Source organism: Erpetoichthys calabaricus, chromosome 9, assembly GCF_900747795.2.
Source record: "Erpetoichthys calabaricus chromosome 9, fErpCal1.3, whole genome shotgun sequence".
Classification (NCBI taxonomy): domain Eukaryota; kingdom Metazoa; phylum Chordata; class Cladistia; order Polypteriformes; family Polypteridae; genus Erpetoichthys; species Erpetoichthys calabaricus.
The window spans coordinates 89304172-89323523 of record NC_041402.2 but is presented as its reverse complement, the minus strand read 5'-3'; the positions used below and the strand labels follow the sequence as shown (position 1 = coordinate 89323523).

The following is a 19352-nucleotide window of genomic DNA, read 5'->3' as shown; positions in this document are numbered from 1 at the left end:
TTCTGTGTTTTCAGTTACAAATAAAGCAAACTAGTTTTGCCACAGTTGAATACATAACAGCCCTCACTAATGGGAAGGAATACTTATAGTAATGCACAACAGAGAAGAGTAAAAAAATATATAGAAGTAGAATTTTTAGGCAAATATTTACTTAAGTAAAAGTAAAAAAGTAAAAAGTTCAACTGAGTCACTTTAGAAATAAATTAGTAAATGTCTTCAAATATACAAGCACTTGTTGAAAAGCAAAAGCAGAATACATACAGCAATAAAAATGTGCCAAAAGGCATAGTAATGGCATATACTTAATATACAAACACACTTATAAACTGAAACAGTGTACCGTAGATGGCACTTAAAGTTCAAAATGTAATTACTGTATACTCCTAACAAATGCATAGTAAAAATGTAATCCTAACCATATTTAAATATCAGTTAGCAATGTAGTCTTTAGTTATCAATGAAAAACGATTATATGAGAATGCAAAAAACTGAGTAGAATAAAAAGAAAAAAACTTATAGTACAGTAGGAGGTGAAAGGTTTTGTAATCATGCTGACATAAGCAAGTATAATCTGCAAAGCACCACCATATATGGTGGGGAGGAAAAAAAAACACACAAAAAAAAAAACAACAAATAGGTCAGCCACTGGAACAAAAACTTTCTAAAATGAAAATGTTGATTATTGCTGATTAGAATCACAACAGTTGAAGTGTACAGGTACTGTATTTTTGTCAGTTGGTATTTAAAATATTTGCTCAGCCGAATACGAGTAAATTTAAAATCACTTGTAATACAAATGCAGCTGTTGCCTATAGCCATCCGTGTGACACAGATGGCCAATTTTTAGAAGCCGTGTGAGAGTGACAGACAGGTGTGTGCACTTGTCGTCACAGTCCTTTGTTGGTTGCTTTTGAAATGAATTCACTGCTCAAAATGTGAGACCAAAAACTTTGCAAGTTCCCACATTCTTACACAGAAAACTACTGCTAAATGTGCAAAATTAATGTACATTAATATAACTTATGAGCATTTTGGAAGTAGTGTATGTGCTAAATGCACCTTACTTATGTATTATGACCTGAAGGGTCCCTGTACAGGACACTGCCTCCTCTTTAGTTGTTCATCTACCCTATTGGTTAGTACTGGTGTTTGGCCCGTCAATTCTATACATTAAGCACACTTGCAGAACAAAGTATGTAAGTTAAAACAATATTAATAAATATCAACAAATAAAAAAACCTTTGGAAAAAAAAAATAATACAGCTCAGTCAATTCTCCTTTTCCTATAACATCACTAAATTTCAATCAAATCTGTCAAAGTGTTTTTGAGAGTTTGGGGTATATACACTGCCTGGCCAAAAAAAAAGTCGCCACCTGGATTTAACTAAGCAAATAGGTACGAGCCTCCTATTGGATAATTACTGCATGGGCGATTATCTTTCAGCTGGCAACACGTTATTTAACCCCAACTGGTGCAATGAGTTGCTTCTCATTTCTTAAACAACCATGTCGAAAGACACATCTCGTGGTCATGGAAAAGATGTTAGTCTGTTTGAGAAAGGTCAAATCACTGGCATGCATCAAGCAGAGAAAACATCTAAGGAGATTGCAGAAACTACTAAAATTGGGTTAAGAACTGTCCAACGCATTGTTAAAAACTGGAAGGATAGTGGGGACCCATCGTCTTCGAGGAAGAAATGTGGCCGGAAAAAAATCCTGAATGATCGTGATCGGCGATCACTTAAATGTTTGGTGAAATCAAATCGAAGAAAAACAACAGTAGAACTCAGGTCTATGTTTAATAGTGAAAGTAAGAGCATTTCCAAACGCACAATGCAAAGGGAACTCATGGCATTGGGACTGAACAGCTGTGCAGCCATAAGAAAACCACTAATCAGTGAGGCAAACCGGAAAAAAAGGCTTCAATTTGCTAGGGAGCATAAAGATTGGACTCTGGAGCAATGGAAGAAGGTCATGTGGTCTGATGAGTCCAGATTTACCCTGTTCCAGAGTGATGGGCGCATCAGGGTAAGAAGAGAGGCGGTCAGACTCTACCATCATCAATGCAAGATCTTGGTGAGAAATTAATGCAACACTGGATGGAACTAAATCTTGTGACATTGCAGAAGCTTACTAAAACAATGCCAAAGCGAATGCGTGCCGTAATCAAAGCTAAAGGCGGTCCAACGAAATATTACAGTTTGTGACCTTTTTTTTGGTGGCGACTTTTTTTTTTGGCCAGGCAGTGTAGTTTGTCTATTGTGAGGCATTTGCCCCTTAATATTAATACTTTCACAGGGGTTACACTCTTAGGAAACAATGTGAAATTTGATGACACATACATTGAACCTATAGGAAATAGGGAGTTCGGTTCCAGTGACTGTCAAAAACTAATCTTTCTCAAAATATACTTTTCTTAATGGAATTCTTTATAATTTAACACTATTTTTGGATAATACGCACTTTCACAACACAGTAATCATGAAATAACTCATACAATTAAGTAAACAAAATACAATTGGTAACATGCAAAAAACATTTTTTCTTCCTAGTCACTGCCTAGAATTTTATCACTTTTTGTGATCACATATTTAAAAAAAAAAAAAAAAAGCAAAAGAAAAACTGTAGTTGGTGAGTTGGTGAATGCAAAGACTAGCGAGATCTCAACACCACCTGTGACACTCCGTAATTCATGGCTGGCAGATGACGATGGAGAAGGAAGCACACACCTGAAATAATTAGTCACTGACATCTGCTTTGTGTGCCGTTTGAGATCCTTACAGCAGTGACGAGTTGATGTTTATTCTTGAAACTACGATCGATGATAGTATCAGTAGCTTTGATTTATCTAGCCAGCTGGTAGATTCGTTAACACCAAACTTGCAACAGACAGTTGCTGTGGTTTCTCACTAAGCATGCTTGGGTTCAAAGCCTAAAGGACTTGGACTAAGCTTTGGGGACATAAATGCGATACAAAAGCTCTTTATTCTACAACAGTAGGTGAACAAGACAGGTTTATCCAATTCAGTACCCCAGACCCCTGGCAAAAATATCAAACATGACATTTCACAATCAGGGTTTGTACCGATACCTGTACTAAAGGACGCCTTTCCCTATGGATCAGTTTTAAGACCCAATTTCCATTCTCTTAAAAATAAATTAATTAATTAAAAAAAAAAAAAGAGAGAGAAAAAAGTTATTACCGCTCCCCAAACCTAGGCCTCCTTTTTGTTTTCTCTCTACTGATCATAGCTGTAAAGCCCTCAAAAGTGTGAGATTGACAACACAAAAGTAAAAGAGGTTACAAACAAGAATCACACAAATGCTTAAAATCATGAAAGCTGAATGTGCGAATTTTGAGGATTGACTGAATATCAAAATGTCCTCAAAATAATGTTTTTATTGATGTCTGAGTGAGTCAATTCAAAGTTGCATTATATATACAGTGGCATGCAAAAGTTTGAACACCTTTGATTAAAACATCTGTTACTGTGAATAGTTAAGTGAGATAAGATGAACTGATCACCAAAAGGTATACAGCTTTTTATACAAGATTAGTGTATTGTTTTTGCTCTGTACAACTGTAAGTTAAAAAAGAAAGGAGTGCCATGCAAAGGTTTGGGCACCCCAAGATATTTGAGGTCTCATAACTTTTATCAAAGTCTCAGACCTTAATTAGCTTGTAAGGGCTATGGTTTGTTCACAGTCATTGTTAGGAAACCCAAGATGTTGCAAATTGTAAAGCTGCATAAACTGACACCTCAAACTTTGTCATAACAATCAGCAGCAATGGTCTCATCTAAGCAGTTGCCTAGCACTCTGAAAAATAAAATAATTGATGCTCACAAAACAGGAGAAGGCTACAAGAAGAAAGCAAAGCATTTTCAAGTAATTGTGTCATCAGTTCATAATGTTCTTAAAAAATGGTAATTGACAAGAATGGTGGAGGTCAAGTTGAGGTCTGGAAGACCAAGAAAACTTTCTGAAAGAACTGCTTCATAGAAAGGCAAATAAAAACTCCCATTTGACTGCAAAAGACCTTAAGGAAGACAGAGCAGACTCTGGAGTGGTGGTGAACTGTTCTACTGAGCAGTGACACCTGAAAAAATATTACCTTCATTGTAGAGTCAGTAGAAGAAAATCTTTCCTGCATCCAAGCCACAAAACTCAGTGCCTGAAGTTTGCAAATGACCATCTAAAACAAGTCTGACTCATTTTGGAAACTAGTTTCATGGACTAATTATGTCAAAATAAAACTTGTTGGCCACAATGTGCAAAGATCTGGAGAAAAAAAGGGTGCCGAATTCCACAAAAAGAACACTTCTCCAACTGTTAAGCATGGGAGTGGATCGATAATGCTTTGTGCTTGTGTTGCAGCCAAAGGCACAGGGAACATGTCATTGGTAGAGTGAAGAAAGTGAGTCAGATAAACATTAGCCAATTATGAAAGCAAACATCACACCATCTGTGAAAAAGTTTAAATTAAAAAGAGGATCGGTCCTAATGCAAGATAATGATCTGAAACACATTTCAAAATCTAAAATGGAATACCTCAACAGGCACAAGCTGACGGTTTTGCCATGACCCTCATAGTCCCTCAACCTAAACATCATTGAAAATCTGTGAGTAATCTGAGTAGTGCATGAGTGCAAAAGAGTAGTGCATGCAAGACAGCGTAAGAATCTTGCAGAATTAGAAGCCTTTTGCAAGAATTAATGACTTGAAAGACTCTTAGCTGGCTATAAAAAGTTTTTATAAGCTGTGATATTTGCCAAATGGGGTGTTACTAATTACTGACCATGTCAGTTGCCCAAATATCTGCTTCAGGCCCTTTTCATTTTTTTGGCATTTTGTAACTGGTGACTGAAGTATAACAGCACTATATACACAGTAATATAAAGAAAGAAGGACCACTTTTGACAAAAATGTACACAAAAAAAAACCCCCCAAAGCACTCCAAGAACAAGCATCAGTTTCAGCCATACTGCGCCAAATGTTTCTTGCTTTAGATCATAAATACAGGAATGTATCACCTGGAACCAGGATGTTTTACTTTTTAAAATTATACGGAAATATAAAAAAATAAATCTATGGTAAACAAGTCTCAATTTAAATAGCAAAAAGAAAATTTCGAGCTGTAGGTTTGACAGGTTAAATGGCAGTAACAAAGTCAATGCTAAAATAATCAAAGGTTTTAGAACAGCCCCATTTTCCATTTTTATTGAAATGTATGCAGTCTAATGTCTCAATGTACTCTGATATTAAAGTACAGAAAGTGCGACTTGCTTACTTTAACTACTAGCCAGTGCTTGAAGGAGTTGTCCATGACGCGTCCATCATACAAACTGTTCAACTCTCAGAAACTTGTTTTCTGATTCTATTGTGGCTTTCGGTCTGCCAGACCTGTTCCTGTCAGAGTTTTCTCTAGATTCTAAGATCCTTTTGATGGTTTATGGAATCTGTTCTCACTAATGCACTGACCTTCTCTGTAATTTCTCCAAAGGAATGACCTACACATTTTGAATGGTCTGCCTATCTGTTCTTGTTAATTTTTTTTCTCACCATTATGACAGCAATATACTAACTTTCTGCAGTGCAATTATTGTACAGACAATGTTCAAAGGTTGTATTCAAGTTTGTTTCAACATTGCTTTTATAGAGACAGAGGGTTTGTAAGTAATCAACAAAAGTTGTTACACCTGAAAGAACTGCATTAACTTTCAAGGCATAATTAACTTTCACTGCTGTAGAAAAGCTGTAAGTTGTTAACCCATTACTTGTTCCTTGAAAAAAAGACGTTTTGTACAACTCTAAAATTTTATTTTTCCAATTGTTCGTAGTTTAAACATTTATCTACCCTGTGATAGCATCATATCTTTTTATAAATAAAACATTTTACTGCTATATTCTATATATTTTAGCAATTTAATTACATTTTTTTAAAAAGGAACTTAATTGTACTTTTGAGCATTTTGCTCTGAACTTAGTTTTTACTTGTGAACTTTCCATACAAGTATATTTTTTCCACACAGTAATACTACAACTAGTTATGCAACTATAATCATATCAGTACACACAATAAGACTTGCCTCTTGCTTTCCCTTTTAATGGGTTTTTGGACAGTAAAATTAAGACATTCGATAGATTCATCAGAATCTTCAGATGAGTTGCTCACTATAGGGGGATGACTCCTAAAAAAGAAAAGAATGTCAATGATATGAGTTGCAGTAAAAATTTCTAGTTTCTTGATAGTGTTCTCAACTCTGGTTCAAAATTATCTAGTTTTGTTACTGGTTTTTGAAGACACCAGTAAGTGTTCTACCGGACTTATTTTAAAATAATAATTGACTTTAATTATAATCTTACTTCAATTAAACACAATGTGACAATGGACAAAACGCCACTATTTTCTAGTATATTTTGACATTCATGCAAATAAATGCATTTTGTTTTGTTATCTATTTTTAAATGATTGTGTCATGTATTTCACCTGTTTCCCTCACGATTCTACTTCATGTCTACATCAAACAGAATGAGATCATTAGAGTTATGCCCTTCAAATTTGCCAATTACTTTGTGTCACGTGTGATCTTCTAAAATAACCGAAGAATGCATGTTACTGAACTGCAATTATAATTAAAATGCCATATATAAAATACTAGAGGAAGTTCAAATGGAAGAATATATTTTTATGCAGACATCTGTGGTTTTGACTTGCTTGTCAATAGATTGCTGGGTCTTGTTCCACCCTGCTTTTCTTGTATTAAAATACTCTGATTCCTATACAGTAATGTAACTTGTCTCACACTGCATTTGCATAAGGTTTTACATGCTAATAAATCTGAAGTGCTCCCAATGAGGCTCCACTGTAGAAAAAGAAATAGCAAATAAAACATAAAATAAAATGGGGTGGTTACTGTTATTACTTGTAATTATTTCAAAACTTTTATTTTTTAATATCAACTGTTGTCTGGAAAAAAAAAATAACATTCTACCTTTTTTGACGAGTGAAGAGTTTCTGTGTTGGTTCAGAATGTGGAGGTGTACTGCTTTTTTGATTTACTTCCTGGAGCTCAGACTGGCTTTCGACACTTTCATTCTCCGTTTGGCTATCCGGTTCTATGACAAGCCGTGATACCGTTTGTACGTTTGTACCGTTTGGTACACTGCCAGAATTTCTGTTAACTAGGATCTCTCCAGATGAAGGCTCAAGGTCTGTCTCTTCAAGACGTGAAAATTGTATTGTTGCCTGTTTCATCTTAGACAAGGTACAGAAAGCAACTTTGAGAGCCGAGCGTCCAAATGTAGTCCACTTTGAAGATTCCCTTTAGAAAAGTGAATAAAAGCAAAAGCTTATAATGTCAAATGTACTGAAGATTACAATTTTTTGAAATGTACAGAAAACTATAAATTTACAAAGTTGAAATACAAGTTTCAAAGATTACAATAAAAATCAACGATTAAAGCAAAGAATCAACAGCAATACGACTCGTTTTATACAGCACCTTCCATTTTGCCTACAAGAACAAAAAGAAATTTAAACATTTCAATTAAACTTTTTATAGTGCTTTGCATTGAAGATATTATCAAAATAAAACAAACAAGGCAATTGTTATTTTATTTGCCAGTATTATTTTGTGTAGCACCTCTCATCATTAGTACTAATTAAAACAATTGTGCAAAGAACCAAAACACAAATATTATAATCACTATTATATACAGTATAGTAACTTTCACAGGGATCATTAATACTAAACTCTGCCATGGTAATTAAACATTGCAATAATTCTTTGAATGTTATCTTATATAGCAAATGCTCTTAAAAGGTAAATCATTTTACATGGCACCTTTCCTACGGCAATATTGAAAATATAAAGAAATTAATACAGACTTTACTATTAATGTCTCTGAAGAGAAATACATTTAATATACATAATTGTTATAAACAAATAAGTCTCTTTCATTAAATATAGAAAAAAAGACAAGTTACCTTTTTAAAGAAATATTTAGAAGACCACTGTGACAAGTAATGATATTTTTCCGAATTGCTAATTAAACAGAGCAGAAAGCACACAAGCAAGTAAGCTTATAGTTGTTCCTCCATGTTTTTCTGGAAAGAAATTACATGGGTTTTCTTTGCAAATATTTTTAAACAGAACAGACAAACCGCCACAGGCCTGTTTGTAGTGTTATCAGTTCCTTAATAAGTGGTTTGCAACTATCCTGCCCTTTTTTCAACTTTTTGTTCTATTTTTTTAAATGCATAGATGTCTACATAAAATAAAACAAATAAGTGTCAGCAGTCATCAAAACTGAACACTACTGATGTCCAAAAATTTTTGTCTGGAAAGAAAAATAAAATGTGCAATATTGCCTATTATATTTTCCAATTTTCAAATTTTACACAATTTATGGTGTCCTACCATTACCCAATGAGATGTAACAAATTCTTCATTACCTCATTTGCAGTTATAAATTTGGTACAGGTTTCTTTATCCATCCATCCATCCATTATCCAACCTGCTATAACCTAACTGCAGGGTTACGTTGGTCTGCTGGAGCCAATCCCAGCCAACACAGGGCGCAAGGCAGGAACCAATCCCGGGCAGGGCGCCAACCCACCGCAAGGTTTCTTTATTTATTCTTAATATTTTACTATTAAGATATGGCCCTTTACTGTCAAGCACATTTATTACTTACTAAAAAGGGGTTGTGCAATGTTACATAAAGATCTTAGGACACTTTCAGCTTTACATAAGCCAGGTCAAAAGCATGCAACCTACATTTCCCTTACGCTTTATGCATGCAAATTCTCTCTTTATTTTGATTTTGTGGTCAGCCCCCTTGTAGCTTGTTTTTTAGTGCTGTAAGTAAATATATAACTTTCAATTTTACTATTATACAGTATTACTTTATCTATTGCTTTTGATCAAAATGAAAATCAAAACTTCTATGCACTGTGTAAATGTAAGTACGTAAATGTTAAAAATCTGTTTTTTTCATAATTAATTTTATCCCATTGCGATTTATTGCAACCCTCCTTGTAAATCAATAACTGCCTTATGATAAATACACTGGTGCAAATGTAACCTTTTGTTCATATATAAATTTAGAAAGAGAAAAAGGATGACAATGGTACTTATTTTTATGTGCTGAGAATGTCTGAACAACTATCTGAATGGATTCTAATTAAAAATATGACAAAACACATACTTTGACTCTCCAAGATCAAGATAGTCAACAGGGGCAAATATTGCTTTTTTTTTTGTTTTAAACTAAATTTCACTTGAACCATATAGGGTATTAAATTGAGAGTGCATAGACATGCACCCGAGAACTGAGCATCTTTTGACAAAGAGGGGTTCCAGTTTCATTTTCACAAAGTGCCAAAACTATTCCAACTCAAGATAACATATGATGCTGTATAAATCCCTAAACTCTTCATTTTAAATGTGCAGTGGCATCTTAAAAATAGTAACCATGCTCCAATGACTGAGTTGAAGATAGTTTTTTTTTTTTTTTCAAACTTCATTAGCGCTTGATTGTTTTTCAATTTCCTGCCTTTGAAATAGTATTTTAGTATGGTTTGATATTCTGAAAATTAAATTAATGAAATATCATAAATGGTAAAGTACCTTGGGTAAGAAATGTTCACTAGCACTGCAGTAAAAGTACTGTATTATTTCTATTTATCATCAATACTACTTCCAATAGTAATACAAAAATTACCAACATGAAAATAATCCCATTATGCCATCTCCTGAGTGGAGATTAAATGCAATATACTGCTTTTTTATTTTTTTTTTTACTGCGATCTTCCACTGTTCTTCCAGCTTTCTCCCACGGTCCATACACTAGGGAGTGACTATAGACATGGTATAGGCATCTTAGTGAGTATGCTCTACGATGGACAAGTACCCAGTACAGGGTTGGATTCAGCCTTAAGCCTGCTTCTGCTAGCCTTTGTGCAACTCATAAAATGAGTGCCGGGGGTGTAAAGTCTTCAGAAAGATATGACAAATAGCAGTCCAAAATATGTTTGAAAGCATTACAGATAAGTGGCAAAAGAAATAAGTAAAAGTAAAGTAAGTATTTTAACAAAACTTTCTCTGTTGCTCAGCCTGTATTAAAAAGTGAATACAGTAGAGGAAGTCATATTGTGTGTGCTTGGGCACTGCTGCTAATTTTCCAATTACTTACAATGTTCCATTTCATAAATATTTGGACTGACACCATGGGAATAAACATTTCTTCAAAAATGCAGAGTTCTGAATATATCTTGGTTTGGTACATTTCAGTGAAGTAATCAAGTCAAGGCAAACTTATGTATTACACATTTATAACAATTAAAAGTGGCCCAACAATGAGCTACATAGCAAATTAATACACAGGAGTAGAACATAATAAATTAAGAGTAAAAAAAAAATAGGTGAAAAATAAAACCAACAAAGACCAAACAGAATGACCACAAATGCACAAGTATAGCATGAACACACAATTAGGATGAAAAACAACAGAGTAGGAACTAGACCCTTTAAACTTTTAACAGGGATGTAAGATTATTAACCATGTGGTCTGATTTTATTGTGATGTAAAACAGTTTTTGGTGTCTGACACACTAACACAGAATAAATAATAAAAAATTGTCACAAGACCACTTTATTGATATTTATCTTTAATATCCTGTAATAAAGTAATATGTAGAAATATATGCATAAAAAAATGTGTGATATTTACAAAGTAACATGAATACACAATTTGAAGAAACAACAACATAAAATACAAGTAATGGGAGTGAAGGCAAATGTCAGAAATACTTCCAAATGTTTTTCTGACGGGTGCTCTCTAATTCTTTTTTTTTTTTTTTTTTTTGTAATTTTTATTGATTTTATTGAAATCACACAACATTCCATACAAATACATCAATTTTACAAGAATAGGATTGAAAACAAATCAATCCCACCCCGAGAAAGAGAGCATGGCCAGCAGAATAGAATTTAATCCTTATTTAAAAATAAGCAAATAAATAGAGTAATAAGTTAATATAGATAAATGGAGAAGACAAAAAAAGGCAGAGAATCTGCTTCCTCAGTGCTTTAAAAGCTTATTCTAAAATGTTATTGATTAGATCCTGCCAGGGTTGGAAAAATTTTCTGCACAGATTCTCTAAGTGAGAATTTTATTTTTTCCAATTTCAGATAATATATAACATCAGTCATCCATTGACTTAAAAGGGGAGAGTTAGGATTCTTCCAGTTGAGCAAGATTAAGTCTACGTGCCAATAGTGTAGTAAAGGCAATTACAGTTTGTTTGTCCTTCCCCACTTTAAGCCCCTCTGGAAGTACACCAAACACAGCTGTTAGTGGATTAGGAGGGATTGTGACACCAAGGCTGTCTGAAAGGCATTTAAAAATCTTGGACCACAATGATGTTAGTTTGATGCAGGCCCAGAACATGTGACCCAGTGAGGCTGGAACTTGATTGCAGCGTTCGCAGGTTGAATCTTGCCCTGGAAACATTTTGGATAATTTTAAGCGAGACAGATGTGCTCGATATATAATTTTTTTTGAATAATTGTATGCTTTGCACATATGGAGCTCAAGTGAATTCTCTGCATTGCTACCTTCCACTCCTTTTCTGATATGTTGAGGGAGAGATCCTTTTCCCATTGTACTCTTGGATCTTTGAAAGGGACTGTAAAATGGTTTTATATATTGCAGAGATTCTGTCTAAGTCCTTTAAACTGATGAGTATTTTTTCTAGCATACAGGGAGGTGGGAGATGACGGAAATTGGGCAGGTTCTGTTTAACAAAGTTTCTAATTTGAAGATAGTGAAAGAAATGTGTTGCTGGAAAGTTAAATTTAGAATGTAATTGTTCAAAGGATGCAAACACGTTGTCTATGTATAGATCTCAAAGTGATTTAACCCAAATGTTTTCCAGACATTAAAAACTGCACGTTTGCGATGGTTGAAAAAGGTGGTTCTTGTGCAGTGGTGCCACCGATAAAAGATTCTCTGTCTTAAAATGTTTCCTACATTGGTTCTATATTCTGAGTGAGTGAAACACTATTGAGTTATTAGTATATTGACGATAATTTGTATTTATTGGGGCGCAAAGCAAGGAATATAAAGATGAACTGCAGGATTCTATTTCTATCGCAGACCAAGCCTACATATGTTCATCTATTTGTGTCAATGTCCAGGTTTTTATATGTTGTATGTTTGCTGCCCAGTAGTAAAACTGAAAGTTAGGCAGCGCCATGCCACCTTCTGCCTTTGAGCTTTGTAGGGTCGCTCTTTGGATACGTGGAGGTTTTGAATTCCAAACAAATGTGGTTATGGTTGAATCTAATTTCTTAAAGAATGATTTATTGATGTATATTGGAATATTTTGAAATAAAAAGAGAAGCTTAGGGAGGATATTCATCTTAACAATGTTAATTCTTCCAGCTAAAGTGAGATGAAGGGTTGACCATCTATGCAAGTCTTGCTTGATTTTTTCCATACAGACAGCAAAATTTTGCTGATAAAGAGCTTTATGTTTACTTGTGATGTTTACCCCTAGATATTTGAACTGATCTGCAATGATAAAGGGGAAGGTGTCTAATCTAATATTGTGTGCTTGAGAATTCACTGGAAAGGGCACACTTTTAGTCAAATTAATTCAGAGACCAGAAATCTTTTGGAATTCTGTTAGTGCTGTTAGGACTGTAGGCACAGTATTTTGTGGGTCTGATATATACAGTACCATATCATCTGCATATAAAGAAATTTTCTGTTCAAGTCCTTCTCTGATAATCCCCTTTATCTGTGATGCATTTCAAAAGTGAACTGCCAGTGGCTCAATGGCGATTGCAAAAAGTAGTGGTGACAAGGGGCATCCTTGTCTGGTACCATGTTCTAGTTTAAAGTAGTCTGAATTAATGTTGTTAATACAAAATGAAGCTTCTGGATTGATATACAGTAGTTTAATCCATGCACAAATGTTTGGCCCAAACCCAAATTTCTCCAATGTAGTCAATCATATCAAATGCGTTTTCTGCATCCAAGGATAATAAAATCTCTGGGATATTTGACTTTGCGGGTGAGTATATTACATTAAACAGGCGTCGAAGATTGGACGCTAAATGTCGGCCTTTAATAAATCCTGTTTGATCTTGTGATATTACTGAAGGCAGCACTTTCTCCATCCTTCAAGCTAGGACTTTGGAGAGTATTTTAATATCATTACTCAGCAGTGAAATTGATCTGTATGATGCACACTGTAATACATCCTTATTTTGTTTAGGAAAGACAGTGATTGATTCTTGACGAAAAGTTTGAGGTAGAATTTTATTGTCTCTAGCTTCTCTGTTAATGTTGCTAATAGAAGGGGAGCTAGCTGAGATGCTCTCTAATTCTTGATCTGCTTACCTGTGACCAGTTTGCTTTTACAGAGACCATTAAATTAAGTTTCTGAATATACTGTAGTTTTACTTCTACAGCATTTGCAGGAGAATTATAAGTTTTTCACAGTACTTACTAATTTTTTTTCTTTTTGTATGCAGCTCTTTTAGTTTTCTGACGCTACTGGGTCACCAACAACCTTGTACGGAGAGATTTTTCTTTCTCCTCTTAACTAAAAATCTGTGGCTAGACAAAGGCGGTTTCTTTGTAACATCTTAAGGTTAAAACTGTCCCAACTACCACATAAAATTCACACATTGTCCTCCAATGAGCAAGAGTATCCATCTCATTATTGACAAAACAAAGCTACAGATTCACATAATTTAGCTCCATTACTGTATTAGCTATTTAAAAAGATGCCTAAAAAAATTCCACAATTAGCACAACTGCTTCAAACCTCAGGTGTAAACTGGCCACAAAAGAATTTCATTATGCACTAATTTTCTTAAGGCATATATATGCACAGCTGAATAAAGTAATTTGGTGGTGGGAGGAGTTCAGCTCTGTGGTGCTCCTACGTTTGCCAAATTGTGAAAGACAGTACTTGATTACTCTGATAGTGTAAGTAATTTGTTTAATTCTTACCTCTTATTAAGGGAGCAGGAACTTTCTCCAGCCAATGAACAATTTACCTCTTCTTGTACCCTTTCTTCAGTTTCATTTACTTGATCTATATTACTATTTTCTTCTGAAGAGTGCTTGGCAAGATGATTTTTTGCAATCTGTATAAAAAATGTAAATTCTAACCCAAAAACCATTGTAAAATGTTTTCAAAACAAAAAATAAATAAAAAATGCAATTCTACATAATGTATTAAGATTACCACAATTTTATTCCAAGTATGAAAATTACAAAAAAAAAAGTTAAAACAAGGGCATGACTCCTTTTCTTTGACATTTCTGCTTACAGTAAACAATAGTTTAATTTGTATACAATAATGGGCAGACCACTATAATTGTCAATGTTATTTAAAATGATTTTCTAATAAAATCAAGGTTTAGTGTTAAAGATACAATTAAGAACCTGGTAAGAATGCCTAGGTTATACTAAATTTCAAATTTCTAATAGTGGTTTGAAATTATTTAAAAACTACTCTTAGATAGGTATTGTAAGGAAAGACCAATATAAAACAAAGGATCAAGAAATATACTGATGGAAAAAAGAAAACACTGATTGTTGGACTGAAATTTTAACCTTTCATTGCTGAAAGAACAATTCAAAATAACAATTACAGTAGAGTCTCGCTTATCCGACCTTCGCTTATCCAACATTTTGTTTTATCCAACGTCCCACCGCAAAAAAAAAAAAAATGCATCAATTGGCAACAAGAACTGCAAGTTGCAAGCATGAGTGTAGTCTATTTTTTGTTGCTAAGTTCATTTTTTCAGTTAAATTTTTCTGTTGTTTTGTTGTAAAACATGATTACAGTGGCTTATATGACCAGCCCTCTCCGGCGTGTGTATCTGTCTCTCTCTCTCTCTCTCTCTCTCGTGCGTGCGTGTGTGTGTGTGTCTCTCTTGCGCTCTCTCTCTGTCTGCACAGGGAGAGACTGAACACGTGCGGAAATCATCGGCGTGCACAAACCGAAAGGGAAACTGGCTTGTTCGCATACTTAGCGTGTGGTCGTGAATAGAGGCAAAAGTTTGGCGAACTTTTTGGTCATAACCCAATTTGTACGTGTTCAGAGACGTTTGTGAACCGAGGTTCCACTGTATTAGGTTCGCAATGTGTAAAATAACATAGTTTGACGTTTAATAGGCTTTTTCTTAACACCTCCCATTATACGACATTTTCGCTTATCCAACGTTCTGCCGGCCCGTTTATGTCGGATAAGCGAGACTCTACTGTAATAGGAAAACAAAAGAGTGCAACAACATAAACAACAGCAAAGCAATAACATTAACAAAAGTCATCTTACACATCTGCAGTACCTTGTGTTACCACCTCAGGACAACAGATTCAAATGGACTATCAACCTGCAATTGGGGAATGACACCCCACTTCTGACAAAGCTGTTTGCCTCTGGAAGGCATATGGTCACATCTAAGGATGTTGTAATCCAGGACATCACAAAGGTGCTGTATGGAGTTAAGGTTAGAAGTCAGTCAGCACCAGCAATCATCATTCCTTAGGATGGTTTTGATAACAGAAGCAGAAATTCACATTGCTCTAAGGCCATGACCACAGAGCCACTCTCTCATTGCCCTGTCACAAATACAAGAATAGTGTCTGCAGACAGTTTCAGCAGCAATATGGGAGGCAGATCTGACACAATCTCTTAGATGGACCACTCTGATGTGTTGGTCCTACTCTGGTGTGATTACTTGAGAACTGCCCAAGATCTGGACATGTTCTGTCCAGCTGATCTGTTAAAACCTCAGGACACAGAGGAGATATGGGGCAATGTTGGCACATGCACCAGCATGCCAATGTCTTTCTTCCTAGCTCCTGGTGACATTCAATGCATTAGGAATGCAGAGAAAATGGACTAAATGTGGGTTTTGTCTAGCTATGACAATTGCTTAAAATTAAGGGTTTTTGGAAGGTTACATGATCAAGCATTATTCCACCTTGGCCTCATTTGTAAATACTGTACCTAACTAGCTTTTTTATGTGCCGGGCAAGTTGCAAAGCCTCACTGCACAAGTTGTACTGCAGGCCAGGCACTAAACTGTCATCTTCCTGTGAACAAACACAAGCAATAACTATTGTTTTCTCATTCCGGACAATGCAGCGTTTTTATTTTCCCCATCAGTATGTTTTACATATAAATGCACACATGCACATTCACATGTTATTGACTTTTATGTAAATGTAGCTTTAACTGTATACAAACCTTAAGAAGAATAGGTTCAGACACAGTGATAATAGTCTGACAAAACCTATACATTTTTTCCCGAAAATGCTCATATGTCATTTCTTCAAGACTTGGATGGCTGTTATTTTTTTGCTGAATCAAGTCCATAAACTCTGCTTTCTAAAAAAGCAAAAGCAGTGATTGGACACAGAAACAATATGCTTTCTGCTATGAAGCAATAAGAATACTACTAACAAACACTGAAAAAGCTGAAATGCAACACCTTTAAACTTTATGTAAAAATTCAACCACTCAAGCATGTAAATCAATATATAAGAACTGAATATACTAATCTGACCTGAAGATCCTGACCTGGTGGAAAATGCTTCTTCAGTATATTCTGCGCTTTTTCAAAGTTGTTTTGTTGAATGCAAACAATCACTGCCTGCAAGCAACATACAGGTTAAGAAGACAGCAATGAAGTATGCAAGTTTTTTTTCTTTCTTTTGAAATACAAATGCAAAAAACAGCCATTAGATTTCAATTTTACAAAATATTGTGCAGTTAACGGAAGATTTTGAAAAGTAAAAATCCAAGTAAATAAACAGATCCAAATGCTGTCAATTTTAATTTCAACCTTATTCATTAATAGGAACTACACCTCAGATAGGATTACAGGCAGCCAAATGGTAACAGTTATGCATACTTTAAGTAATAATTTTTTACATTACACACAACAGACAGATGGATGTTCATGTGCATATGCAAATAAGCTATATGCATAAAAAACACTTTACCATTTTTCTGACAAGTCTTTTAGCATTGTCAATTTCAGCCTTTGGTAGTGCTACTTCTTCACAGGTCATCTTTAGTATATTCAAAGCAGACTCAAGGGGTGTCTGCTCATCTATTTCAAATATACAATCTGTTAAAAAATAAAATGTATATCTTAAAATCTTTATCAAATAAAATCAGTTCAAGTTTACTTTTACAAGCACATACTGTAATGTGCTCCAACAAACTAGTAATGCAAAACCAACACCAGACAAATAAAAAATTATTATACATTAAATAAAACGGTCATCTAGCTGCCACTTTATAAGTTACACTCTCCACCTTCATAAAAATTCTAAATTCACTGGTTTTCACACACAACCATTTCAAAGGGGTTACTGATAATTGTGTGAAACACAAAAAAACACTACCAGAAATAGGTGGTCCTTTGTATAAAAACATCTTGTGAATCAGTGAGGTCAAAGGAGAATTGCGATTTATATAAGCAAACATATGGGCCACAACCTGGAGAATTACATCTACATTCAACGGTGGTATGCAGAATGACATCTCAGAGTGTACCACTTTATCTCAAATGTGCCATAACAACTGAAAACCATTTTGGATGCTGATGATGTCAGTGGGGAAAAAAAAACACACACAAATGAGTGCAGATCCAGATGGCACAATGTCAACATAACTGGAATGCAGAGGAGTGGAAAAAACATGGCTAGGAGGATGAATTCAGGATACTTTTCCATCACTGATAAAAGTATTTGGAACAAACAACATAAGAGCAAGACACCATTCTGCTTGGTGTCTGCAGTACAGGCTGGTGGTGGCAGTGTGGGGAAATATTTTCCTGGAAAACACTAAGGTCCCTGATACACACTGACTGGCAAAGTACATCTGGTCTTCATTGCTGACCAAGTTCATACCTTCATGGCTATGGTTTATCTACAGTGGCATGCAAAAGTCTGGGCACCCACCCTTGCTTAAAATGTCTGATACTGTGAATAGTTAAGTGAGCAAAAGGTGAACTGATCACCAAAAGGCATAAAGCTCACACATTTCTTTAGTACTTTAAGCTAGATTACATTATATTTCCATCATTCATTGGTACTGTCACCTTGTGTCACCTTTAATTTTATGCCAAGGGTCTTTACTCACAGTCCTGAAGGGCCATAGTGGCTGCAGGTTTTTCCTCCAACCCAATTGCTTAATAAGAAGCAGTTGTTGCTCAAGTAACACTTATGCTTCACTTTAGATGTCTCACTCTAAGATTTTGAACGCTTATTGCTTAGTCTTAAACAGCTGTATTCTTGATTTTTAATTGCTCCTAATTAGCAATAACATGCAAATGAAAAAAATAGACCAGCATTTCTCCATTTAGCTTATTACCATTTATACCTGTATGTATTTATCATGTACTATTGGGTTTAATTAAATACTTGGAAGGAAAGTGAAGAGAAAAAAGTGAAAGACTGAGAATTACTCATCCATTTTAGCCTTCAAATCCTTTGGATATCCTTAGAAAGGGGAAGAAAATCTAGGATATGAGAATTATCTGACATAGCAGAGTTAAAGCACTAATAAGCCATGAGTCATGACATTAAATTATTGGCAAGAATTGATTTCTAATTAAGCAACAGGGTTAGAGAAAAACCTGCAGCCACTGTGGCCCCCCAGGACTGTGATTGAGGACCTCTGCTTTATGCGTTTTGGTGATCAGCTCATATTCTGCTCAGTTAACTATTCACAACAACAAACGTTTTAAGCAAGGTTTCCCAAACTTTTACATGCCACTGTATATCCTAAATAAAGGGTGGTAGTTTGGCTGGTGACCATGGGCCTCATGAATAAACAGTGTGTACGCACAAAAATGTTGTGTACACCCGTTTCCACACTCACTTCACGATGTATAAAAACTAAACTTGGCGTAAAGCCACACACATTTTCACGCTAGCTCAATCCCTGGTGTATGCAAGTTCTCCGCTCGGTTTTGAAAACTGGCAGCACCCAGCGTCAAAGCAGTGCTTTTGTTCCAGTGTGTTTTCCCTTTATTTTTAGATCCACATCCCTGACACGGCTTTATCAAATACACTGAAATTAACCGCATATTGTTTATTAGTTTAAGGCATCTGATTTACTTAACCTGTAACAATATAATGGTCCATGGAATGGCCAAACTATTCCAAATACCATAGCTGCTTTAGCATTGTCACTGTCAGTGCATCACTCAAAGTATTTATCCTACTGTATCTGAGTGAGAAATCACAGCTCTACAGCAGCTGATCGGAAAGAGAATTATCGGCATACAGCATCAAGCACA

At 35.1% G+C, this 19352-nt stretch overlaps 1 protein-coding gene across 1 annotated transcript in view; it reads right to left on the bottom strand.

Moving 5' to 3' along the window:
* Window positions 1-19352, bottom strand: part of terfa (telomeric repeat binding factor a) — a 60153-nt gene that overhangs the window by 20629 nt on the left and 20172 nt on the right. Inside the window, exons 3-8 of the mRNA XM_028809853.2 lie at window positions 17044-17171; window positions 16605-16691; window positions 16286-16426; window positions 14035-14171; window positions 6996-7325; window positions 6090-6191 (exon numbers count right to left, since the gene is read on the bottom strand). Coding sequence (XP_028665686.1) covers window positions 6090-6191; window positions 6996-7325; window positions 14035-14171; window positions 16286-16426; window positions 16605-16691; window positions 17044-17171 — 925 coding nt within the window. The remainder of the gene's footprint in view (window positions 1-6089; window positions 6192-6995; window positions 7326-14034; window positions 14172-16285; window positions 16427-16604; window positions 16692-17043; window positions 17172-19352) is intronic.